This window comes from Hypanus sabinus, chromosome 17 (genome assembly GCF_030144855.1).
Source record: "Hypanus sabinus isolate sHypSab1 chromosome 17, sHypSab1.hap1, whole genome shotgun sequence".
NCBI classification, from domain to species: Eukaryota; Metazoa; Chordata; class Chondrichthyes; order Myliobatiformes; family Dasyatidae; genus Hypanus; species Hypanus sabinus.
The window spans coordinates 3882501-3910464 of NC_082722.1; the positions used below are offsets into that span (position 1 = coordinate 3882501).

General features: G+C 45.7%; 1 protein-coding gene across 4 annotated transcripts in view; it reads right to left on the reverse strand.

Moving 5' to 3' along the window:
- Positions 1–27964, reverse strand: part of hydin (HYDIN axonemal central pair apparatus protein) — a 1146554-nt gene that overhangs the window by 533630 nt on the left and 584960 nt on the right. For all 4 annotated transcript variants that reach the window (XM_059992477.1, XM_059992476.1, XM_059992474.1 and 1 more), the window contains 2 exons: positions 20330–20453; positions 18923–19042 (listed from right to left, as the gene is read on the reverse strand). In XM_059992477.1, coding sequence (XP_059848460.1) covers positions 18923–19042; positions 20330–20453 — 244 coding nt within the window. The remainder of the gene's footprint in view (positions 1–18922; positions 19043–20329; positions 20454–27964) is intronic.

Genomic DNA, 27964 nt, shown 5'->3' on the forward strand with positions numbered 1-27964 from the left:
CACATCAGTGTTACGCGGGAGTTACACCTCAGAGTTGAGGATTCTCATCAGTGATACCCGGGAGTTACACCTCAGAGTTGAGGAGTCACATCAGTGTTACCCGGGAGTTACACCTCAGAGTTGAGGAGTCACATTAGTGTTACCTGGGAGTCACACCTCAGAGTTGAGGATTCTCATCAGTGTTACCTGGGAGTCACACCTCAGAGTTGAGGATTCTCATCAGTGTTACCCGGGAGTTACACCTCAGAGTTGAGGATTCTCATCAGTGTTACCCGGGAGTTACACCTCAGAGTTGAGGATTCTCATCAGTGTTACCTGGGAGTTACACCTCAGAGTTGAGGATTCTCATCAGTGTTATCCGGGAGTTACACCTCAGAGTTGAGGAGTCACATCAGTGTTACCCGGGAGTTACACCTCAGAGTTGAGGAGTCACATCAGTGTTACCTGGGAGTCACACCTCAGAGTTGAGGATTCTCATCAGTGTTACCAGGGAGTTACACCTCAGAGTTGAGGATTCTCATCAGTGTTAACCGGGAGTTACACCTCAGAGTTGAGGATTCTCATCAGTGTTACCTGGGAGTTACACCTCGGAGATGAAGATTCTCATCAATGTTACCTGGGAGTTACACCTCAGAGTTGAGGATTCTCATCAGTGTTACCTGGGAGTCACACCTCAGAGTTGAGCATTCTCATCAGTGTTACCTGGGAGTCACACATCAGAGTTGAGGATTCTCATCAGTGTTACCCGGGAGTTACACCTCAGAGTTGAGGATTCTCATCAGTGTTACCTGGGAGTTACACCTCAGAGTTGAGGATTCTCATCAGTGTTACCTGGGAGTTACACCTCAGAGTTGAGGATTCTCATCAGTGTTACCTGGGAGTTACACTTCAGAGTTGAGCATTCTCATCAGTGTTACCTGGGAGTTACACCTCAGAGTTGAGGATTCTCATCAGTGTTACCCGGGAGTTACACCTCAGAGTTGAGGATTCTCATCAGTGTTACCTGGGAGTTACACCTCAGAGTTGAGGATTCTCATCAGTGTTACCCGGGAGTTACACCTCAGAGTTGAGGAGTCACATCAGAGTTACCCAGGAGTTACACCTCGGAGTGGAGGATTCTCATCAGTGTTACCTGGGAGTTACACCTCAGAGTTGAGGAGTCACATCAGTGTTACCTGGGAGTTACACCTCAGAGTTGAGGAGTCACATCAGTGTTACCTGGGAGTCACACCTCAGAGTTGAGGATTCTCATCAGTGTTACCTGGGAGTCACACCTCAGAGTTGAGGATTCTCATCAGTGTTACCCGGGAGTTACACCTCAGAGTTGAGGATTCTCATCAGTGTTACCTGGGAGTCACACCTCAGAGTTGAGGATTCTCATCAGTGTTACCTGGGAGTCACACCTCAGAGTTGAGGATTCTCATCAGTGTTACCCGGGAGTTACACCTCAGAGTTGAGGAGTCTCATCAGTGTTACCTGGGAGTTACACCTCAGAGTTGAGGATTCTCATCAGTGTTACCTGTGAGTCACACCTCAGAGTTGAGGATTCTCATCAGTGTTACCCGGGAGTTACACCTCAGAGTTGAGGATTCTCATCAGTGTTACCTGGGAGTTACACCTCAGAGTTCAGAATTCTCATCAGTGTTACCTGGGAGTTACACCTCAGAGTTGAGGAGTCACATCAGTGTTACGCGGGAGTTACACCTCAGAGTTGAGGATTCTCATCAGTGTTACCCGGGAGTTACACCTCAGAGTTGAGGAGTCACATCAGTGTTACCCGGGAGTTACACCTCAGAGTTGAGGAGTCTCATCAGTGTTACCCGGGAGTTACACCTCAGAGTTGAGGAGTCACATCAGTGTTACCCGGGAGTTACACCTCAGAGTTGAGGAGTCACATCAGTGTTACCCGGGAGTTACACCTCAGAGTTGAGGAGTCACATCAGTGTTACCTGGGAGTCACACCTCAGAGTTGAGGATTCTCATCAGTGTTACCAGGGAGTTACACCTCAGAGTTGAGGATTCTCATCAGTGTTAACCGGGAGTTACACCTCAGAGTTGAGGATTCTCATCAGTGTTACCTGGGAGTTACACCTCAGAGTTGAGGAGTCACATCAGTGTTACCTGGGAGTTACACCTCAGAGTTGAGGATTCTCATCAGTGTTACCTGGGAGTCACACCTCAGAGTTGAGGATTCTCATCAGTGTTACCTGGGAGTCACACCTCAGAGTTGAGGATTCTCATCAGTGTTACCTGGGAGTCACACCTCAGAGTTGAGGATTCTCATCAGTGTTACCGGGGAGTTACACCTCAGAGTTGAGGATTCTCATCAGTGTTACCCGGGAGTTACACCTCAGAGTTGAGGAGTCTCATCAGTGTTACCCGGGAGTTACACCTCAGAGTTGAGGAGTCTCATCAGTGTTACCTGGGAGTTACACCTCAGAGTTGAGCATTCTCATCAGTGTTACCCGGGAGTTACACCTCAGAGTTGAGGAGTCTCATCAGTGTTACCTGGGAGTTACACCTCAGAGTTGACGATTCACATCAGTGTTACCTGGGAGTTACACCTCAGAGCTGAGGATTCTCATCAGTGTTACCTGGGAGTTACACCTCAGAGTTGAGGATTCTCATCAGTGTTACCTGGGAGTTACACCTCAGAGTTGAGGAGTCACATCAGTGTTACCTGGGAGTCACACCTCAGAGTTGAGCATTCTCATCAGTGTTACCTGGGAGTCACACATCAGAGTTGAGGATTCTCATCAGTGTTACCCGGGAGTTACGCCTCAGAGTTGAGGATTCTCATCAGTGTTACCTGGGAGTTACACCTCAGAGTTGAGCATTCTCATCAGTGTTACCTGGGAGTTACACCTCAGAGTTGAGGATTCTCATCAGTGTTACCTGGGAGTTACACCTCAGAGTTGAGGATTCTCATCAGTGTTACCTGGGAGTTACACTTCAGAGTTGAGCATTCTCATCAGTGTTACCTGGGAGTTACACCTCAGAGTTGAGGATTCTCATCAGTGTTACCTGGGAGTCACACCTCAGAGTTGAGGATTCTCATCAGTGTTACCGGGGAGTTACACCTCAGAGTTGAGGATTCTCATCAGTGTTACCCGGGAGTTACAGCTCAGAGTTGAGGAGTCTCATCAGTGTTACCCGGGAGTTACACCTCAGAGTTGAGGAGTCTCATCAGTGTTACCTGGGAGTTACACCTCAGAGTTGAGCATTCTCATCAGTGTTACCCGGGAGTTACACCTCAGAGTTGAGGAGTCTCATCAGTGTTACCTGGGAGTTACACCTCAGAGTTGACGATTCACATCAGTGTTACCTGGGAGTTACACCTCAGAGCTGAGGATTCTCATCAGTGTTACCTGGGAGTTACACCTCAGAGTTGAGGATTCTCATCAGTGTTACCTGGGAGTTACACCTCAGAGTTGAGGAGTCACATCAGTGTTACCTGGGAGTCACACCTCAGAGTTGAGCATTCTCATCAGTGTTACCTGGGAGTCACACATCAGAGTTGAGGATTCTCATCAGTGTTACCCGGGAGTTACGCCTCAGAGTTGAGGATTCTCATCAGTGTTACCTGGGAGTTACACCTCAGAGTTGAGCATTCTCATCAGTGTTACCTGGGAGTTACACCTCAGAGTTGAGGATTCTCATCAGTGTTACCTGGGAGTTACACCTCAGAGTTGAGGATTCTCATCAGTGTTACCTGGGAGTTACACTTCAGAGTTGAGCATTCTCATCAGTGTTACCTGGGAGTTACACCTCAGAGTTGAGGATTCTCATCAGTGTTACCTGGGAGTTACACCTCAGAGTTGAGGATTCTCATCAGTGTTACCCGGGAGTTACACCTCAGAGTTGAGGAGTCACATCTCTGTTACCCAGGAGTTACACCTCGGAGTGGAGGATTCTCATCAGTGTTACCTGGGAGTTACACCTCAGAGTTGAGGAGTCACATCAGTGTTACCTGGGAGTTACACCTCAGAGTTGAGGAGTCACATCAGTGTTACCTGGGAGTCACACCTCAGAGTTGAGGATTCTCATCAGTGTTACCTGGGAGTCACACCTCAGAGTTGAGGATTCTCATCAGTGTTACCCGGGAGTTACACCTCAGAGTTGAGGATTCTCATCAGTGTTACCTGGGAGTCACACCTCAGAGTTGAGGATTCTCATCAGTGTTACCTGGGAGTCACACCTCAGAGTTGAGGATTCTCATCAGTGTTACCCGGGAGTTACACCTCAGAGCTGAGGAGTCTCATCAGTGTTACCCGGGAGTTACACCTCAGAGTTGAGGAGTCTCATCAGTGTTACCTGGGAGTTACACCTCAGAGTTGAGGATTCTCATCAGTGTTACCTGGGAGTCACACCTCAGAGTTGAGGATTCTCATCAGTGTTACCCGGGAGTTACACCTCAGAGTTGAGGATTCTCATCAGTGTTACCTGGGAGTTACACCTCAGAGTTCAGAATTCTCATCAGTGTTACCTGGGAGTTACACCTCAGAGTTGAGGAGTCACATCAGTGTTACCCGGGAGTTACACCTCAGAGTTGAGGATTCTCATCAGTGTTACCCGGGAGTTACACCTCAGAGTTGAGGAGTCACATCAGTGTTACCCGGGAGTTACACCTCAGAGTTGAGGATTCTCATCAGTGTTACCCGGGAGTTACACCTCAGAGTTGAGGAGTCACATTAGTGTTACCCGGGAGTTACACCTCAGAGTTGAGGAGTCACATCAGTGTTACCTGGGAGTCACACCTCAGAGTTGAGGATTCTCATCAGTGTTACCTGGGAGTTACACCTCAGAGTTGAGGATTCTCATCAGTGTTACCTGGGAGATACACCTCAGAGTTGAGGAGTCTCATCAGTGTTACCTGGGAGTTACACCTCAGAGTTGAGGATTCTCATCAGTGTTACCCGGGAGTTACACCTCAGAGTTGAGGATTCTCATCAGTGTTACCTGGGAGTTACACCTCGGAGTTGAGGATTCTCATCAGTGTTACCCGGGAGTTACACCTCAGAGTTGAGGAGTCACATCAGTGTTACCCGGGAGTTACACCTCGGAGTGGAGGATTCTCATCAGTGTTACCTGGGAGTTACACCTCAGAGTTGAGGAGTCACATCAGTGTTACCTGGGAGTTACACCTCAGAGTTGAGGAGTCACATCAGTGTTACCTGGGAGTCACACCTCAGAGTTGAGGATTCTCATCAGTGTTACCTGGGAGTCACACCTCAGAGTTGAGGATTCTCATCAGTGTTACCCGGGAGTTACACCTCAGAGTTGAGGATTCTCATCAGTGTTACCTGGTAGTTACACCTCAGAGTTGAGGATTCTCATCAGTGTTACCTGGGAGTCACACCTCAGAGTTGAGGATTCTCATCAGTGTTACCTGGGAGTTACACCTCAGAGTTGGGAATTCTCATCAGTGTTACCAGGGAGTTACACCTCAGAGTTGAGGAGTCACATCAGTGTTACCCGGGAGTTACACCTCAGAGTTGAGGATTCTCATCAGTGTTACCCGGGAGTTACACCTCAGAGTTGAGGAGTCACATCAGTGTTACCCGGGAGTTACACCTCAGAGTTGAGGATTCTCATCAGTGTTACCCGGGAGTTACACCTCAGTGTTGAGGAGTCACATCAGTGTTACCCGGGAGTTACACCTCAGAGTTGAGGAGTCACATCAGTGTTACCTGGGAGTTACACCTCAGAGTTGAGGATTCTCATCAGTGTTACCTGGGAGATACACTTCAGAGTTGTGCATTCTCATCAGTGTTACCTGGGAGTTACACCTCAGAGTTGAGGATTCTCATCAGTGTTAACTGGGAGTTACACCTCAGAGTTGAGGATTCTCATCAGTGTTACCCGGGAGTTACACCTCAGAGTTGAGGATTCTCATCAGTGTTACCTGGGAGTTACACCTCAGAGTTGAGGATTCTCATCAGTGTTATCCGGGAGTTACACCTCAGAGTTGAGGAGTCACATCAGTGTTACCCAGGAGTTACACCTCAGAGTTGAGGAGTTTCATCAGTGTTACCTGGGAGTTACACCACAGAGTTGAGGATTCTCATCAGTGTTACCTGGGAGTTACACCTCAGAGCTGAGGAGTCTCATCAGTGTTACCCGGGAGTTACACCTCAGAGTTGAGGATTCTCATCAGTGTTACCCGGGAGTTACACCTCAGAGTTGAGGATTCTCATCAGTGTTACCTGGGAGTTACACCTCAGAGTTGAGGATTCTCATCAGTGTTAACCGGGAGTTACACCTCAGAGTTGAGGATTCTCATCAGTGTTACCTGGGAGTTACACCTCGGAGATGAAGATTCTCATCAATGTTACCTGGGAGTTACACCTCAGAGTTGAGGATTCTCATCAGTGTTACCTGGGAGTCACACCTCAGAGTTGAGGATTCTCATCAGTGTTACCTGGGAGTCACACATCAGAGTTGAGGATTCTCATCAGTGTTACCCGGGAGTTACACCTCAGAGTTGAGGATTCTCATCAGTGTTACCCGGGAGTTACACCTCAGAGTTGAGGAGTCACATTAGTGTTACCCGGGAGTTACACCTCAGAGTTGAGGAGTCACATCAGTGTTACCTGGGAGTCACACCTCAGAGTTGAGGATTCTCATCAGTGTTACCTGGGAGTTACACCTCAGAGTTGAGGATTCTCATCAGTGTTACCTGGGAGTTACACCTCAGAGTTGAGGAGTCTCATCAGTGTTACCTGGGAGTTACACCTCAGAGTTGAGGATTCTCATCAGTGTTACCCGGGAGTTACACCTCAGAGTTGAGGATTCTCATCAGTGTTACCTGGGAGTTACACCTCAGAGTTGAGGATTCTCATCAGTGTTACCCGGGAGTTACACCTCAGAGTTGAGGAGTCACATCAGTGTTACCCGGGAGTTACACCTCGGAGTGGAGGATTCTCATCAGTGTTACCTGGGAGTTACACCTCAGAGTTGAGGAGTCACATCAGTGTTACCTGGGAGTTACACCTCAGAGTTGAAGAGTCACATCAGTGTTACCTGGGAGTCACACCTCAGAGTTGAGGATTCTCATCAGTGTTACCTGGGAGTCACACCTCAGAGTTGAGGATTCTCATCAGTGTTACCCGGGAGTTACACCTCAGAGTTGAGGATTCTCATCAGTGTTACCTGGTAGTTACACCTCAGAGTTGAGGATTCTCATCAGTGTTACCTGGGAGTCACACCTCAGAGTTGAGGATTCTCATCAGTGTTACCTGGGAGTTACACCTCAGAGTTGGGAATTCTCATCAGTGTTACCTGGGAGTTACACCTCAGAGTTGAGGAGTCACATCAGTGTTACCCGGGAGTTACACCTCAGAGTTGAGGATTCTCATCAGTGTTACCCGGGAGTTACACCTCAGAGTTGAGGAGTCACATCAGTGTTACCCGGGAGTTACACCTCAGAGTTGAGGATTCTCATCAGTGTTACCCGGGAGTTACACCTCAGTGTTGAGGAGTCACATCAGTGTTACCCGGGAGTTACACCTCAGAGTTGAGGAGTCACATCAGTGTTACCTGGGAGTTACACCTCAGAGTTGAGGATTCTCATCAGTGTTACCTGGGAGATACACTTCAGAGTTGTGCATTCTCATCAGTGTTACCTGGGAGTTACACCTCAGAGTTGAGGATTCTCATCAGTGTTAACTGGGAGTTACACCTCAGAGTTGAGGATTCTCATCAGTGTTACCCGGGAGTTACACCTCAGAGTTGAGGATTCTCATCAGTGTTACCTGGGAGTTACACCTCAGAGTTGAGGATTCTCATCAGTGTTATCCGGGAGTTACACCTCAGAGTTGAGGAGTCACATCAGTGTTACCCAGGAGTTACACCTCAGAGTTGAGGAGTTTCATCAGTGTTACCTGGGAGTTACACCTCAGAGTTGAGGATTCTCATCAGTGTTACCTGGGAGTTACACCTCAGAGCTGAGGAGTCTCATCAGTGTTACCCGGGAGTTACACCTCAGAGTTGAGGATACTCATCAGTGTTACCCGGGAGTTACACCTCAGAGTTGAGGATTCTCATCAGTGTTACCTGGGAGTTACACCTCAGAGTTGAGGATTCTCATCAGTGTTAACCGGGAGTTACACCTCAGAGTTGAGGATTCTCATCAGTGTTACCTGGGAGTTACACCTCGGAGATGAAGATTCTCATCAATGTTACCTGGGAGTTACACCTCAGAGTTGAGGATTCTCATCAGTGTTACCTGGGAGTCACACCTCAGAGTTGAGGATTCTCATCAGTGTTACCTGGGAGTCACACATCAGAGTTGAGGATTCTCATCAGTGTTACCCGGGAGTTACACCTCAGAGTTGAGGATTCTCATCAGTGTTACCTGGGAGTTACACCTCAGAGTTGAGGATTCTCATCAGTGTTACCTGGGAGTTACACCTCAGAGTTGAGGATTCTCATCAGTGTTACCCGGGAGTTACACCTCAGAGTTGAGGAGTCACATCAGTGTTACCTGGGAGTCACACCTCAGAGTTGAGGATTCTCATCAGTGTTACCTTTGAGTCACACATCAGAGTTGAGGATTCTCATCAGTGTTACCCGGGAGTTACACCTCAGAGTTGAGGATTCTCATCAGTGTTACCTGGGAGTTACACCTCAGAGTTGAGGATTCTCATCAGTGTTACCTGGGAGTTACACCTCAGAGTTGAGGATTCTCATCAGTGTTACCTGGGAGTTACACCTCAGAGTTGAGGATTCTCATCAGTGTTACCTGGGAGATACACTTCAGAGTTGAGCATTCTCATCAGTGTTACCTGGGAGTTACACCTCAGAGTTGAGGATTCTCATCAGTGTTAACTGGGAGTTACACCTCAGAGTTGAGGATTCTCATCAGTGTTAACCGGGAGTTACACCTCAGAGTTGAGGATTCTCATCAGTGTTACCTAGGAGTTACACCTCAGAGTTGAGGAGTCACATCAGTGTTACCTGGGAGTCACACCTCAGAGTTGAGGATTCTCATCAGTGTTACCTGGGAGTCACACATCAGAGTTGAGGATTCTCATCAGTGTTACCCGGGAGTTACACCTCAGAGTTGAGGATTCTCATCAGTGTTACCTGGGAGTTACACCTCAGAGTTGAGGATTCTCATCAGTGTTACCTGGGAGTTACACCTCAGAGTTGAGGATTCTCATCAGTGTTACCCGGGAGTTACACCTCAGAGTTGAGGAGTCACATCAGTGTTACCTGGGAGTCACACCTCAGAGTTGAGGATTCTCATCAGTGTTACCTGGGAGTCACACATCAGAGTTGAGGATTCTCATCAGTGTTACCCGGGAGTTACACCTCAGAGTTGAGGATTCTCATCAGTGTTACCTGGGAGTTACACCTCAGAGTTGAGGATTCTCATCAGTGTTACCTGGGAGTTACACCTCAGAGTTGAGGATTCTCATCAGTGTTACCTGGGAGTTACACCTCAGAGTTGAGGATTCTCATCAGTGTTACCTGGGAGATACACTTCAGAGTTGTGCATTCTCATCAGTGTTACCTGGGAGTTACACCTCAGAGTTGAGGATTCTCATCAGTGTTAACTGGGAGTTACACCTCAGAGTTGAGGATTCTCATCAGTGTTACCCGGGAGTTACACCTCAGAGTTGAGGATTCTCATCAGTGTTACCTGGGAGTTACACCTCAGAGTTGAGGATTCTCATCAGTGTTATCCGGGAGTTACACCTCAGAGTTGAGGAGTCACATCAGTGTTACCCAGGAGTTACACCTCAGAGTTGAGGAGTTTCATCAGTGTTACCTGGGAGTTACACCTCAGAGTTGAGGATTCTCATCAGTGTTACCTGGGAGTTACACCTCAGAGCTGAGGAGTCTCATCAGTGTTACCCGGGAGTTACACCTCAGAGTTGAGGATTCTCATCAGTGTTACCCGGGAGTTACACCTCAGAGTTGAGGATTCTCATCAGTGTTACCTGGGAGTTACACCTCAGAGTTGAGGATTCACATCAGTGTTACCTGGGAGTTACACCTCAGAGTTGAGGATTCTCATCAGTGTTACCCGGGAGTTACACCTCGGAGATGAAGAGTCTCATCAATGTTACCCGGGAGTTACACCTCAGAGTTGAGGATTCACATCAGTGTTACCTGGGAGTTACACCTCAGAGTTGAGGATTCTCATCAGTGTTACCTGGGAGTTACACCTCAGAGTTGAGGATTCTCATCAGTGTTACCTGGGAGTCACACCTCAGAGTTGAGGATTCTCATCTGTGTTACCTGGGAGTCACACCTCAGAGTTGAGGATTCTCATCAGTGTTACCCGGGAGTTACACCTCAGAGTTGAGGATTCTCATCAGTGTTACCTGGGAGTCACACCTCAGAGTTGAGGATTCTCATCTGTGTTACCTGGGAGTCACACCTCAGAGTTGAGGATTCTCATCAGTGTTACCCGGGAGTTACACCTCAGAGTTGAGGATTCTCATCAGTGTTACCCGGGAGTTACACCTCAGAGTTGAGGAGTCTCATCAGTGTTACCTGGGAGTTACACCTCAGAGTTGAGGATTCACATCAGTGTTACCTGGGAGTTACACCTCAGAGTTGAGGAGTCTCATCAGTGTTACCTGGGAGTTACACCTCAGAGTTGAGGATTCTCATCAGTGTTACCTGGGAGTTACACCTCAGAGTTGAGGATTCTCATCAGTGTTACCTGGGAGTTACACCTCAGAGTTGCGGATTCTCATCAGTGTTACCCGGGAGTTACACCTCAGAGTTGAGGAGTCACATCAGTGTTACCTGGGAGTCACACCTCAGAGTTGAGGATTCTCATCAGTGTTACCTGGGAGTTACACCTCAGAGTTGAGGATTCTCATCAGTGTTACCTGGGAGTTACACCTCAGAGTTGCGGATTCTCATCAGTGTTACCTGGGAGTTACAACTCAGAGTTGCGGATTCTCATCAGTGTTACCTGGGAGTTACACCTCAGAGTTGAGGATTCTCATCAGTGTTACCTGGGAGTTACACCTCAGAGTTGAGGATTCTCATCAGTGTTACCTGGGAGTTACACCTCAGAGCTGAGGAGTCTCATCAGTGTTACCTGGGAGTTACACCTCAGAGTTGAGGATTCTCATCAGTGTTACCTGGGAGTTACACCTCAGAGCTCAGGAGTCTCATCAGTGTTACCCGGGAGTTACACCTCAGAGTTGAGGATTCTCATCAGTGTTACCTGGGAGTTACACCTCAGAGTTGAGGATTCTCATCAGTGTTACCTGGGAGTTACACCTCAGAGCTGAGGAGTCACATCAGTGTTACCTGGGAGTTACACCTCAGAGTTGAGGATTCTCATCAGTGTTACCCGGGAGTTACACCTCAGAGTTGAGGATTCTCATCAGTGTTACCTGGGAGTCACACCTCAGAGTTGAGGAGTCTCATCAGTGTTACCTGGGAGTTACACCTCAGAGTTGCGGATTCTCATCAGTGTTACCTGGGAGTTACACCTCAGAGTTGCGGATTCTCATCAGTGTTCCCTGGGAGTTACACCTCAGAGTTGAGGATTCTCATCAGTGTTACCTGGGAGTCACACCTCAGAGTTGAGGAGTCTCATCAGTGTTACCTGGGAGTCACACCTCAGAGTTGAGGAGTCACATCAGTGTTACCTGGGAGTTACACCTCAGAGTTGAGGATTCTCATCAGTGTTACCTGGGAGTTACACCTCAGAGTTGAGGATTCTCATCAGTGTTACCTGGGAGTTACACCTCAGAGTTGAGGATTCTCATCAGTGTTACCTGGGAGTCACACCTCAGAGTTGAGGATTCTCATCAGTGTTACCCGGGAGTTACACCTCAGAGTTGAGGAGTCTCATCAGTGTTACCCGGGAGTTACACCTCAGAGTTGAGGAGTCACATCAGTGTTACCTGGGAGTCACACCTCAGAGTTGAGGATTCTCATCAGTGTTACCTGGGAGTTACACCTCAGAGTTGAGGATTCTCATCAGTGTTACCTGGGAGTTACACCTCAGAGTTGAGGATTCTCATCAGTGTTACCTGGGAGTTACACCTCAGAGTTGAGGATTCTCATCAGTGTTACCTGGGAGTTACACCTCAGAGTTGAGCATTCTCATCAGTGTTACCTGGGAGTTACACCTCAGTGTTGAGGATTCTCATCAGGGTTAACTGGGAGTTACACCTCAGAGTTGAGGATTCTCATCAGTGTTAACCGGGAGTTACACCTCAGAGTTGAGGATTCTCATCAGTGTTACCTGGGAGTTACACCTCGGAGATGAAGATTCTCATCAATGTTACCTGGGAGTTACACCTCAGAGTTGAGGATTCTCATCAGTGTTACCTGGGAGTCACACCTCAGAGTTGAGGATTCTCATCAGTGTTACCTGGGAGTCACACCTCAGAGTTGAGGATTCTCATCAGTGTTACCTGGGAGTCACACCTCAGAGTTGAGGATTCTCATCAGTGTTACCCGGGAGTTACACCTCAGAGTTGAGGAGCCTCATCAGTGTTACCTGGGAGTTACACCTCAGAGTTGAGGATTCACATCAGTGTTACCTGGGAGTTACACCTCAGAGTTGAGGATTCTCATCAGTGTTACCCGGGAGTTACACCTCGGAGATGAAGAGTCTCATCAATGTTACCTGGGAGTTACACCTCAGAGTTGAGGATTCTCATCAGTGTTACCTAGGAGTTACACCTCAGAGTTGAGGAGTCACATCAGTGTTACCTGGGAGTCACACCTCAGAGTTGAGGATTCTCATCAGTGTTACCTGGGAGTCACACATCAGAGTTGAGGATTCTCATCAGTGTTACCCGGGAGTTACACCTCAGAGTTGAGGATTCTCATCAGTGTTACCTGGGAGTTACACCTCAGAGTTGAGGATTCTCATCAGTGTTACCTGGGAGTTACACCTCAGAGTTGAGGATTCTCATCAGTGTTACCCGGGAGTTACACCTCAGAGTTGAGGAGTCACATCAGTGTTACCTGGGAGTCACACCTCAGAGTTGAGGATTCTCATCAGTGTTACCTGGGAGTCACACATCAGAGTTGAGGATTCTCATCAGTGTTACCCAGGAGTTACACCTCAGAGTTGAGGATTCTCATCAGTGTTACCTGGGAGTTACACCTCAGAGTTGAGGATTCTCATCAGTGTTACCTGGGAGTTACACCTCAGAGTTGAGGATTCTCATCAGTGTTACCTGGGAGTTACACCTCAGAGTTGAGGATTCTCATCAGTGTTACCTGGGAGATACACTTCAGAGTTGTGCATTCTCATCAGTGTTACCTGGGAGTTACACCTCAGAGTTGAGGATTCTCATCAGTGTTAACTGGGAGTTACACCTCAGAGTTGAGGATTCTCATCAGTGTTACCCAGGAGTTACACCTCAGAGTTGAGGATTCTCATCAGTGTTACCTGGGAGTTACACCTCAGAGTTGAGGATTCTCATCAGTGTTATCCGGGAGTTACACCTCAGAGTTGAGGAGTCACATCAGTGTTACCCAGGAGTTACACCTCAGAGCTGAGGAGTTTCATCAGTGTTACCTGGGAGTTACACCTCAGAGTTGAGGATTCTCATCAGTGTTACCTGGGAGTTACACCTCAGAGCTGAGGAGTCTCATCAGTGTTACCCGGGAGTTACACCTCAGAGTTGAGGATTCTCATCAGTGTTACCCGGGAGTTACACCTCAGAGTTGAGGATTCTCATCAGTGTTACCTGGGAGTTACACCTCAGAGTTGAGGATTCACATCAGTGTTACCTGGGAGTTACACCTCAGAGTTGAGGATTCACATCAGTGTTACCTGGGAGTTACACCTCAGAGTTGAGGATTCTCATCAGTGTTACCCGGGAGTTACACCTCGGAGATGAAGAGTCTCATCAATGTTACCCGGGAGTTACACCTCAGAGTTGAGGATTCACATCAGTGTTACCTGGGAGTTACACCTCAGAGTTGAGGATTCTCATCAGTGTTACCCGGGAGTTACACCTCGGAGATGAAGAGTCTCATCAATGTTCCCCGGGAGTTACACCTCAGAGTTGAGGATTCTCATCAGTGTTACCTGGGAGTTACACCTCAGAGTTGAGGATTCACATCAGTGTTACCTGGGAGTTACACCTCAGAGTTGAGGATTCTCATCAGTGTTACCTGGGAGTCACACCTCAGAGTTGAGGATTCTCATCTGTGTTACCTGGGAGTCACACCTCAGAGTTGAGGATTCTCATCAGTGTTACCCGGGAGTTACACCTCAGAGTTGAGGATTCTCATCAGTGTTACCCGGGAGTTACACCTCAGAGTTGAGGAGTCTCATCAGTGTTACCTGGGAGTTACACCTCAGAGTTGAGGATTCACATCAGTGTTACCTGGGAGTTACACCTCAGAGTTGAGGAGTCTCATCAGTGTTACCTGGGAGTTACACCTCAGAGTTGAGGATTCTCATCAGTGTTACCTGGGAGTTACACCTCAGAGTTGCGGATTCTCATCAGTGTTACCTGGGAGTTACACCTCAGAGTTGCGGATTCTCATCAGTGTTCCCTGGGAGTTACACCTCAGAGTTGAGGATTCTCATCAGTGTTACCTGGGAGTTACACCTCAGAGTTGAGGATTCTCATCAGTGTTACCTGGGAGTTACACCTCAGAGCTGAGGAGTCTCATCAGTGTTACCTGGGAGTTACACCTCAGAGTTGAGGATTCTCATCAGTGTTACCTGGGAGTTACACCTCAGAGCTCAGGAGTCTCATCAGTGTTACCCGGGAGTTACACCTCAGAGTTGAGGATTCTCATCAGTGTTACCTGGGAGTTACACCTCAGAGTTGAGGATTCTCATCAGTGTTACCTGGGAGTTACACCTCAGAGCTGAGGAGTCACATCAGTGTTACCTGGGAGTTACACCTCAGAGTTGAGGATTCTCATCAGTGTTACCCGGGAGTCACACCTCAGAGTTGAGGAGTCACATCAGTGTTACCTGGGATTCACACCTCAGAGTTGAGGATTCTCATCAGTGTTACCTGGGAGTTACACCTCAGAGTTGAGGAGTCTCATCAATGTTACCCGGGAGTTACACCTCAGAGTTGAGGATTCTCATCAGTGTTACCTGGGAGTCACACCTCAGAGTTGAGGAGTCTCATCAGTGTTACCTGGGAGTCACACCTCAGAGTTGAGGATTCTCATCAGTGTTACCTGGGAGTCACACCTCAGAGTTGAGGATTCTCATCAATGTTACCTGGGAGTCACACCTCAGAGTTGAGGATTCTCATCAGTGTTACCCGGGAGTTACACCTCAGAGTTGAGGAGTCTCATCAGTGTTACCCGGGAGTTACACCTCAGAGTTGAGGAGTCACATCAGTGTTACCTGGGAGTCACACCTCAGAGTTGAGGAGTCACATCAGTGTTACCTGGGAGTTACACCTCAGAGTTGAGGATTCTCATCAGTGTTACCTGGGAGTTACACCTCAGAGCTGAGGATTCTCATCAGTGTTACCTGGGAGTTACACCTCAGAGTTGAGGATTCTCATCAGTGTTACCTGGGAGTTACACCTCAGAGTTGAGGATTCTCATCAGTGTTACCTGGGAGTTACACCTCAGAGTTGAGGATTCTCATCAGTGTTACCCGGGAGTCACACCTCAGAGCTGAGGATTCTCATCAGTGTTACCTGGGAGTTACACCTCAGAGTTGAGGAGTTTCATCAATTTACTGTTCACAATTTTTTCTGAATAAATTAGAATCTAATTGCTCAATTTATATTTGCATTTTATGCAGTGTTAAAAGCTTATTTTTTTTTAAGTTCAATTTGTTCACCCGCAGTATTGTATGTAGTTCAATTTGTGGTTCAAAAATTAGAAATTAGACTTCTTCATCTTCAAATGTGATATTACTTTTGTAGGGGTTGCGAACATTAATCAAACTTTTCCTAGGGGTGTGGGGCATAGAAAAGGTTGGGAACCACTGTCCTAAATATTGGAAAGTAAATATTATGTATCACTAATACTGTAATATTGTGGTCTTGTAATCACTGAATAAACCAGTTTTGGAAAAGTTGATAATAGTAGAGATTTTGAAGGAAGCTGTTCCTTTGTGAACACCCACCATTGCAGAGGGAATGTGAGGGTGTGGGAGGAAGAGGATTGACAACAGGAGTGGGGGTTGAGGACCAGTTGATCAATGGCAAGGAAAGGATGAGTGAGGAGAATAACTGGGTCAGGCTGGGGAAACAATGTGAAATGTCATTTGTGGAGCATTGTTCATGAAGAGGATTAGGAGCAGCTGAAAACAAGGTGGAGAGGTGGGATAGTGATGAGTCAACATGATCATCAAGAGGAACGCCTATGGACAAGTTAGATGGAAGAAGATGCAGAGATCAAACTTGTAGCAGTCATTATAAGGTACATAACTGTTTAAATGACAACCTCTGATGGAAAGCCAATGTACCTTAAGGTGAAACTGAGATTGTGTTGGTGTGCCAATAAATCCCACTCATGATGATTGCTGCAGAATCAAACCATAACTGTGGCAGGGTCTGCACGCCACTTTTTCCTATACGATGAAACCTAACAGCTGTGATGCTTCACTCCAAAATGAGCTCAACACCTTTTATACACATCTTGAAAGGAAGAACAGAACTATACCTATGCAAGTCCCCACAGCAACAAGGAGCATTATTTATACTGGTTCCCAGGAAGAGCAGGATAAAGTGCCTCAATGACCATCACCCGACAGCAATCACATTTGCTGTAATGAAATGCTCTCAGAGGTTCATCATGGCTAGAGTTAACTCCTGCCTGAACAAGTAACTGAAACCACTGCAATCAGCCTACCATCACAACAGTGGAAGCAATCTCGCTGGCTTTCCATTTGGCCTTGGATCACCTGGACAACAGCAGCACCTATGTCAGGCAGTTATTCAATGATTACAGCTCACCGTTCAACACCATCATCTGATCAGTACTAATCAACAGGCTTCAAAACCTAGCATCTGCACCTCCCTCTGCAACTGGATTCCTGACTTCCTCTCCGGGAAACCACAGTTAATGTGGATTGGTATTAACATCTCCTCCTCCCTGACCATCAACATAGGTGCACCTCAAGGATCCATACTTCGCTCACTGCTCAACTCTCTCTACATTCATGACTGCTAAATGTCATCTATCAAATTGCTGAAAACACCACTGTTGTTGGCAGAGTGTGTTAGAAATGGTTAAAACTAGGGTATGATGGGATACGAGTGAATCTGCAGATGCCAGAAATAAATAAAAACACAAAATGCTGGCAGAACTCAGCTGGCCAGACAGCATCTATGGGAGGAGGGGAGGAGGTAGTGAAGTGGTTCATTCCTGATGAAGAGTTTCGGCCCGAGACGTCGTCACTACCTCCTCCCATAGATGCTGTCTGGCCTGCTGAGTTCTGCCAGCATTTTGTGTTTTTATGTACGATGGGATACTTGACCACTCCGGAGTAGCTCGACTTAAGACTGCTGATACAAGTCAAGAATAACCTTGGATGATAAGTGCAGTACCAGGAATTCAAATTAACAAGATATTAAGCCCCTTGGACCAGGAGGGAGTAAATTATGAGTCCTGATAACAGGAAACAAAGACAAGTGTTAGACTTGAACTGAGAGATAATTGACATGTCTTTTAAATGCACTGACTATGGAACACTAAACAAAGTTATATGAAAATGTTTGTCTTGCCATATAAATATCAGCTCTGTATAACCAAAAATCAGAGCTCTGGTGGCAGTGGAGTGCTGCAGACTCTCCATAATGTCATGTTAAACTCTTAAAACGAAGCTCAAAGTCACTCTGGTGTTGATCCCAGTTAGTATTTCCATGACACAGAGTCTCAGTTGCATCAGCATTACATTCCACATCAGCAAGAACAAAGATTTGATTGTAGATTTCACGAAAGGGAAGTCAGGGGTCAGCGGTGGAGAAGGTGAGCAGCTTCAAGTTACTGATATCAACCTCTCAGAAAATCTATCCTGGGCCCAAGTATTGTTGTAATCATGAGGTTTAATCGAATAACAGTCAAAACAGGCAGATTGTCTCATGAGGAAAGATTGGACTGACTGGTTTCTATCCACTGAAATGAAAAGGGACTTGTTTGAAACATATGTGAGAGCCTGAGGGTTCTTGATAGTGTGGATATGCAGAGCATTGACTGTTCAAAACTGGCAGAAGGCTAATTTTGTAAAGTGTTGACAAAGAAACAACATGAGCTCCCTTGAATGGTCAAATTGTCCATTTTCTGTTTAGCTTTTAAACTGTACACTGCCTTCACATTTCAGGAACAGCTTTGTCCCCTTCATCATAAGATTTCTGAAAGGGTAATAAGGACATAAGAAATAGGAGCAGGAGTAGGCCATCCGGCCCATCGAGCCTGCCCCGCCATTCATTAAGATCATGGCTGATCTGTCCATAAACTCAGCTCCATCTACCTGCCATGAACAATAAACCCATGAACACCACCTCCCTTTTCTCTTTTTTTTAAATCCCTCTTTACACTATATGTATTTGTTCTTGACATTTAGTTTCTTTTTATTATTATGTATTACAATGCACTGCTGCCACAAGAACAATTTTATGATATATTAAACCTAGTTCTGATTCTGATTCTGCCCTCTGCTATTAAATGACCCCATTATAAAGCATCAGCATTACATCCCTTTGCTTTCTATTCTAAAACTCTCAAAATGAATGATAAGAATGCATTGGCCTTGCTTACCACCAACTCAGCCTGCAAGTTAATATTCAGGGGAATCCAGCACGATGACTCCATTTGCACCTCTGAATTTTGAATTTTTTCCCCTGTCATAAACAGTCTGGGTCTTTATTCCTTCTACCAAAGTGCATCAAATACATTTCCTTAAACTATATTCCATCTCCATTTCTTTGCCCAGTCTCCTAATCTGTCTAAGTCTTTCTGTACTGTTTAAAATATATTTGTTTCTTACCTGCTCCACACCCATCACGGCATCATTTTGCTCTTTGTTACAGCTCCTGAGAAGACACTTGCTATCTTCAGTCTGGTCTTCAGGTAGTAGCTCTGAACCAACCAGGTTTGATGATCTCTCCTGGAAAATACAGCAGATTTGCTCAGGAACTTAACTTAGCGTACTTTTACATTCCTCTGTCAGATAAAGACTGGTAGTTCAAGGATTTACAAGTGGGATCAGTTTTCAATGATCACCACTTTGTTTCCTTGTTCATGCTTCTCCCACTAGTGGAAGTGTCTTAACTACTGTCCTATGAAGTCTCCTATAAGATGTGCCACGAGTCTGTGCCATTGGAATTAGTGCAGATGGAATTGCAGATCTGCCAATCTGCTTGTTGCAATTAACTCTCTTGTCTCTTTTGCCAGTTCCAACATAGCTGGGCTCATTTGGCACCTGTGTTCATGTTGCAGCTAATCCTGCTGTGTTACCATTTGGTGGTTAAGGTGGTCTTTTAGGGCTGTGCATTGATATCAGTGAGGAAATGAACAGGTCCACATTAGGTAGAATTGGCGTCATTGAGCGGACACTGTAGAGTGGCAACTTAATGTAAACATTAACTAGTCAAGAGTTTCCCTCGAATGCTGTCTGTGGAACTCTGTCCTCAGCGGTACTGAGATTAACAGATGCTACAGAGCATATTTCATGTTCCTATTTGAGGAATTTCTAGCTTGTCTTGTTCCCTGCCCATATGTCTGCTTGTATATTAAGAGGAGCAAAATGGAAACCGCTGGAAGAACCCAGCACTGAGATTGCCCGGAGGTACCTTCTTTGCTCCAGATTACCGTGCCTGTAGCTTCTCGTACTTCATGAAAGAGAAGTAGTGACTTCATGGTGCTTTTACTGACCTAATGGTGACAACTTTTATCATAGAATCGGAGACGTCTACAGCACATCACAGGCTCTTTGGCCCACAATGTTGTGAAGACCATGTAACCTACTCCAGAAACTGCCTAGAATTACCCTACCACATGGCTCTGTATTTTTCTAAGCTCCATATACCAATCTAAAAGTCCCTTAAAAGACCTTTTTAAGTTCCAAGTGTCAACTTGCTTTGGTTGAGTATTTTTCTCTGAAATATAATGATATTGCAATGTCAGGGCATCAAAGGGTATGGGACAAAAGCAGTGGAGTGAGGATGACTGGATGAAATGGATCAGCCCATGATTGAATGGCAGAGCAGACGTGAGGGGCCGAATGGCCTACTTCTACTCCTAAATCTTACGGTCTAATGGTCTAAGTAAATCAGAAAACATCTCCAGCTACTCAGGACAATATTTTTGGACCTAGTTTCAGCAGATGCACTCTGAACTCAGTTAATTCAAGATTTGATTGATACAAGTTCCAATGGCTTGGTATAGTAGATACCTTTTGTCCTTTATTTGAGATAATACTTGAGCTCTCTTTGGGTGATCCAACATCCTCCTGTGTTTCGTTTTCAGCATAAGTCTGCTCCTCCTGATTGAAATTCATTATATAATTTGAAAGAGTTCTGTGCAAGATACATAATAATTACTTGGTTACAATCCCCAGATATAAAAAATGTCATTAACAGCAATAAAATAGAGCGACTCTGAATCTCTTCATATGTGGCCCTCAAGCAAGCATATCTAACTCAATTCTGTCAGATAAAGCATCATCACAGTGAGGAAATCCCAAGCAACCTCCCCTTTAAAATGATGAATGCACAGAATGTGTCCCTACTGCAATATTTGACAGTATTGCGATATCTATCCCCAGTAAAGATGCCAATTGGGAAAGACTGTCAATGGGTCATGTGTAGGCTGCAGGTTTTACTTTCCACAGTGACAATACCGAGTGGCACTGACTCCTGGCTACAGCTACACATAGGCCCAGTCCAGACCTCCAACAATGTGGAGTTTGCACACTGTCCCTCTGACTGAATGGGTTTCTTCCGGGTACTCCAATTTTCTTCCGCATCCCAAAGGGGCAAATGTCTCCTAGTTTGGGTAGGTAGTAGGGAAATTAGGAGAGGGTCGATAGGCATGATTACAGGGAAGGGAATGGGACGGGTGGGATAGAATTGATGCAATTACTCTGACAGCTTGAGGGACTATCTTGAATGAAAATATGAGAAATACTGCTGGTAATCATGATACGTTTATATCATAAAATGTGGGAGGCATTTTATAAAAACCCACGGCTGCTTTATTTAAATCACAGGGAATAAGAGTCATAGTCAGATACACAAAGGGTTCTGTTACAGACCTCAGCTCTCTTAGGCTTCAAATCAACAGATAAACAAATGTTTATCAACAAACATTCAGTTCATTCCAATTCCACACTAAGGAATACATAACTAGCTAACATAACTAACATAAGCTAACATAACTAGCTGAGTAGCAAAAGGCAGCTTCAGGTCCGATATCCATCTTACACCCTAAACACAGGAGATTCTGCAGGTGCTGGAAATCCAGAGCAACACACAGAAAATGCTAGAGGAGCTCAGCATTGATAAATGGGGAAAAACATTAGACCACATCAGAAGGGGGGGGGGGGGGAGAAGCCAGAATAAGAAAATGGGAGAGGGGAAGGGATACAATTTAGATGGCGATATGTGAAGCAGGGTGGGTGGATGAAGTGAAAAGCTGCGAGGTGATAAGTGGAAAAGGAAAAGGGCTGGAGAAGAAGGAATCTGAGAAGAAAGGAGAATGGATCAATGGAGAAAGGGAAAGATGGGGACCAGGGAGAATTGACAGGCAGATCAGGAGAAGAGGTAAGAGGAAGGTCAGAGTAAGGAATTGAAGAAGATGGAAGGAGGCGAGGGAAAATAGTCACAGGAGATTTCAATATGCAGGTGGATTGGGAATATCAGGTAGCTGCTGGATTCCAAGAAAATAAATTTGTAGAATGCCTACGAGAGGGCTTTTCAGAGCAGCTTCTGGTTGAGTCCACTAGGGGAAAGGCAATTCTGGATGGAGTGTTGTGCAGTGAACAAGATTTGATTAGGGAGCTGAAGGTAAAGGAAGCCTTAGGAGACAGGGATCATTAAATGATAGAATTCACTCTACAGTTTAAGAGGAAGCAGCTAAAAACAGAAGTATCAGTATTACAGTGGAGAAATAGTGCCATCTATCTATGATGGAACGGCAGAGCCGAAGAGATGAGCCAAACGCTTTAATTCTGCCTTTGAGTCTTTTGGTCTTATGGTTCTATTGTGGCGACCCATTTCCTGGCACATCCGAACCGGCTCACAATTAGCCAGCGTTCCGGCTAAGGGAGATAGCCTACGGGGGTTTGAGAGCACAGAGCTTTGGAGCCTCTGCACCACGGGGGGCAGGTTGAGGGAGGCTTAAAAGCAAGGCTGGGTATTTCGAATAAAGTTTTTCTTCGACTGCAGTTACCGACTCCGTGTCGTAATTTTAGCGCTGCATGTAGCACACCGCTACACTATGATAATTTCCAAGTCAGCTCATTAAATTAGAGTTACCCCTCTAGTGCCAGGCAACAGAAAATCTCAATAGGTCACAGCTTAATCCTACTATATTATGTTGCAGGACTTGCTCCACCTCCAAAAGTCAATTCAATTCCATCACAGTTGGTACAGCTCCCTTTCTAAAACAGACAATAAACTTACATGAGTGTTCTGAACAGCCAACTTTATAGATTGGAAAAAAAAAGAAATGATACAACTCCTCACATAACTTGAATGCTATCTAATAATTCAGCTTTCTTTCCTTATCTTGATCTATGTTATGAACTTAGAACATTCTGCAGGCAGAAGACCAGGCAACATTAAACCAGTCTAATGCAAATCTCTCAGATCCTTAAAATCGCAGGTGAACCAGACTAATATTTCACTCAGAAGTATTTGAATATTTATTGTCTCAATCAGGAACATGGAAATTCATATCTGTTATGTTTATTTCCCTCCAATGGAAATGGATTTGTAGAAACTGTTAACATCACAATCTTGTCAGCACAGTTACTTGTCAATGGTGCCTGTATCCAGAATGTATCCATAATTTACCATAATTATTCCAATGAGGAAGGATTTCAGTTCCCAGGTTAGACTGGGGGAACCTGGGTTTTTTGTTAGAACAACAATTATGAAATTTGTTGATAGGTTATAAAATCATGACTGGTACAAATAGAGCAAACCTACATTCACTGGTTGCAATAAATTGCCTGTACATGAGTGGTAGAATAAGGGGAGAGTTGATGGGAATATGGGGAGAATAAAACAGGCTTAATGTAGAATTAGTTTAAATAGATGATGTTTGGTGTGGACACTGGGCTGAGGGGCCTGTTTCCTTGGTGTGTCTCTGATGCACCATCAATAACTCTCTCTGAGACGTGAAGGCGAGATATTGGATTTTATTGTCTGGAAGAAAGAACAAGCAGTAGTTGACCACCATACTACATCCTGGAGACTGAGGGCCAGGCTCAGGACTCAATCGTCTTTATACTGGGGTCCGTGGGAGGAGCCACAGGAGCAGTCAGCGGAGGGGGGGGGGGGGGCATGTCCAGACAGGTATATGTAGTTCACCAGTCTCCTGATGACTCTCTGGAAAATTGATACAAGCAAAGCAGAGGTTCACTGGATACTATCTGAGAAATTTAAGGCCAGAATATAAAGAGGTAAATAGACTTCCTCTTTGAGGGAAGGTGGGATCTGTCCCGAAGGGACTGTTTGCACCTGAACTGGAGCGGTACTAACATTCTTGCAGAAAAGTTTGCTAGTGCTGCTCGGGGGGAGGGGGGGTTAAACTAAATTTGCAGGGGGCAGGGATCCAGAATGTGAGAGAGGATAGCGAGAGGAAGAATAAAGGACAGGTGGGGACTACATGGTTCCGGAATATTAAGTGTGTATTAGAGAAAGGTGAGGCGGAACAAGTGATAAGGAGGACACATGTACAGAGGGATGGTCTGACGGAACGTGGAGTTAAATGTGCAGAAAGATTAAGTAAATTTAGGAAGGACAACATAATTCAAAGGGCGTATAGCCCGATGGGAGTTCGGGGAGCTGGGTTAAGCACAATAGGCAGCGATTTAAACAGAGAGGAGAAATGGGCTAAAAATTTTATATCTGAATGCACGAAGTGTCAGAAATAAGGCGGATGAGCTTGAAGTTCAGGTGTGAATGGGTAACTATGATGTTGTTGGGATAACGGAGACATGGCTGCAGGGAGATCAGACCTGGGAAATGAATGTACAAGGGTATACGTGCTATCGTAGGGACAGAAATGTGTGCGGGGGGGGGGGGGGGGTGGCCCTGTTGGTGAGGAATGAGATTCAGTCCTTTGCAAAGGGGGACATAGGATCAGGAGAAGTAGAGTCTGTGTGGATAGAACTGAGGAACAGTAAGGGCAAAAAGACCCTAATGGGTGTTGTCTACAGGCCCCCAAACAGTAGCATGGATATTGGGTGCAAGTTGAATAGGCAGTTAACATTGGCATGTGGCAAAGGTAATGTCGCAGTAGTTATGGGGGATTTCAACATGCAGGTGAACTGGGAGAATCAGGTTGGTGCTGGACCACAGGATAGGGAGTTTGTAGAGGGCCTATGGGATGCATTCTTGGAACAGCTTGTACGAGAGCCAACCAGGGACACGGCTATTCTGGATTTAGTGTTGTGTAATGAACAGGATTTGATAAGCGATCTTGAAGTAAAGGAGCCATTAGAAGGTAGTGATCATAATATGTTAAGTTTTTATCTGCAATTTGAGAAGGATAAGGGCAGATCGGAGGTGTCAGTGCTGCAGTTGAACAGGGGAAACTATGGAGCCATGAGGGAGGAGCTGGCCAAAGTTAAATGGATGGATATCCTAGCAGAAAAGACAGTGGAACAGCAATGGCAGGTATTCTTGGGAATAATGCACAAGGTGCATAATCAGTTCATCCCCCGGAGAAGGAAGGATTCAAAGGGGGGAAAGGGGCCACAGTGGTTGACAAAGGAAGTCAAAGATCGCATAGCATTAAAAACAAAGTATGACAGAGCTAAGGTGAGTGGAAAGACAGATGATTGGGAAATGTTTAAGGAACAACAGAACTTAACTAAAAAGGCAATACGGGGAGAAAAAATGAGGTACGAACGCAAGCTAGCCAGGAATATAAAGGAGGATAGCAAAAGCTTTTTTAGGTATGTGAAGAGAAAGAAGATAGTTAAGAACAATGTTGGGCTATTGAATGAATTGGGTGAAATTGTTATGGGAAACAGAGAAATGGCAGAAGAACTTAATAAGTACTTTAGATCTGTCTTCACTAGGGAAGACACAAGCAATCTCCCAGATCGGGGGTCGGCAACCCGCGGCTCCAGAGCCACATGTGGCTCTTTTACGTCTGTGCTGCGGCTCCCTGTTGCTTTGGGAAATAATTGGTTGTGGCGACCCTTTTCCTGGCACATCCGAACCGACTCACAATTAGATAGCCTACGGGGTTTTGCAAGCACAGAGCTTTGGAGCCTCTGCGCCATGGGGGGGGGCAGGTTGAGGGAGGCTTAAAAGTGAGGCTGAAGATTTCGAATAAAGTTTTCTCCTTCGACTGCAGTTACCGACTCCGTGTCGTAATTTTAGCGCTGCGTGTAGCACACCGCTACATGGTCAGTATTTAATTAAAATGTATTTTATGTTAGTTTGTTAGTTTTTGAAATGTAAATCTAAATTTGAAGATTATGGTGATCTTGTACAATCTAAATAAGACGTCGTGGCGACCCATTTCCTGACACATCCGAACCGGCTCACAATTAGCCAGCGTTCAGGCTAAGGGAGATAGCCTACGGGGGTTTGTGAGTACGTGTCTTTTGCAGCATCCGCGCCCATGGGGGGCGGGTTGAGGGAGGCTTAAAAGCAAGGCTGTTTAGTTCGAATAAAGCTATCTTTGACTGCAGTTTACTGACTGCGTGTAGCACACCGCTACAACGTGTTTTTATCGCTGGCTGTCCAGAGGGGAGGTGCTGAAACGCTTTGTCGCGTGTCTGGAAGAAGTGAAAACTTTCCTGGGCAGCAAAGGGCTTACCTTTCCTGAGCTGGAACAGCCAGAGTGGCTGGAAAAGCTACACTTCATGGTAGACATGACAGCGCACCTGAACACGCTGAACACAGCTCTTCAACGGGGTAAGGACGTACAGCCCTGCACATGTTGGAGGATGTTTTGGCATTCGAGCGCAAGTTGACTTTGCTTGCCAGAGATTTACAGAAAGGCACATTGTCTCACTTCCCCAATTTGAGAGAGTTCAAACAAGGTCACGACATGATAAATTCGGGGTATTTACATTCTGCAATCATCGCAATGCAAACATCGTTTGGGAAACTCTTCTGTGAGTTCAGAGAGGAAAAAAACACATTATCCTTCCCGGTCACTCCCCTAAGCATCGATCCATCCCTACTGAATACGACTGCATTGTCAGGTGTGAGTCAACCTGAACAAGTATGATAAATATTTTAATTGCCTATTATTTTACGTATATTCATATGTTTTCATTGTTCAGTGAAAGAGTCCTTTTATTTTTCAGGTTGACAGCTGGCTGACGTTATTTTTGGTTTGCTGCTGGCGGCAAATTTAAGTTTGGCGTTTTTCATAAATAAAAGAAGGACTCAAATAGCCGTTGAGTGTTTTACTTAAAAGTAACCTTCAACCCAACGTCTTTTTTTCGGAGTTCAAAATGTTTTTGTTGCATGCAGAAATGTAATTTCGTTTTCTCTGCAGGAGTTCATCAATTTCATAAATGCAACACATTATAGTTTGTTTATACATAGCATAAAGGCAAAACAAAACGTTGTATGCAGTGTTATTTCATTTTAAATGTCAAACGGGTTTTGCGGCTCCCAGTGTTTTCTTTTCTGTGGGAAACGGGTCCAAATGGCTCTTTCAGTGGTAAAGGTTGCTGACCCCTGTCCCAGATGTATGGATGGGCCAAGGACATAGGGTAACAGAGGAAATGAAAAAGATTGACATTAGAAAGGAAATGGTGATGAGTAGACTGATGGGACTGAAGGCTAACAGATCCCCAGGTCCAGATGGTCTGCATCTTAGGGTACTAAAGGAGGTGGCTCTGGAAATTGCGGATGCATTGGTAATCATTTTCCAATGTTCCTTAGATTCAGGATCAGTTCCTGAGGATTGGAGAATGGCTAATGTTATCCCACTTTTTAAGAAAGGAGGGAGGGAGAAAACAGAGAATGATCATCCTGTCAGCCTAACATCAGTTGTGGGGAAGATGCTAGAGTCCATTATTAAAGATGAAATAGTGGCATATCTAGATAGCAGTGATAGGATTGGGCCGAGCCAGCATGGATTTACCAAAGGAAAATCATGCTTGACTAATCTATTGGAGTTTTTCGAGGATGTAACCAAGAAGTTAGACAAGGGAGATCCAGTGGATGTAGTGTACCTTTATTTTCAGAAGGCATTTGATAAGGTCCCACATAGGAGATTGGTGGGTAGAATCAGTGCTCATGGCATTGGGGGGAAGATATTGACATGGATAGAAAACTGGTTGGCAGATAGAAAACAAAGGGTAGCGGTGAATGGGTGTTTCTCGGAATGGCAGGTGGTGACTAGTGGGGTGCCACAGGGCTCGGTATTGGGATCACAGCTGTTTACGATTTACATCAACGATTTAGATGAAGGCATTGAGAATAACATCAGCAAGTTTGCTGATGATACTAAACTGGGTGGCAGTGTGACATGTGATGAGGATGTTAGGAGAATTCAGGGTGACTTGGATAGGCTGGGTGAGTGGGCAGATACTTGGCAGATGACGTTTAATGTGAATAAGTGTGAGGTTATCCACTTTGGGAGTAAGAACAGGAAGGCAGATTATTATCTGAGCGGTGTAGAGTTAGGTAAGGGAGAAATACAAAGAGATCTAGGAGTCCTTGTTCATCAGTCACTGAAGGTGAATGAGCAAGTGCAGTAGGCAGTGAAGAAGGCTAATGGAATGTTGGCCTTTATTACAAAGGAAATTCAGTATAAGAGCAAGGAAATCCTTTTGCATTTGTACAGGACTCTAATGAGACCACACCTGGAGTATTGTGTACAG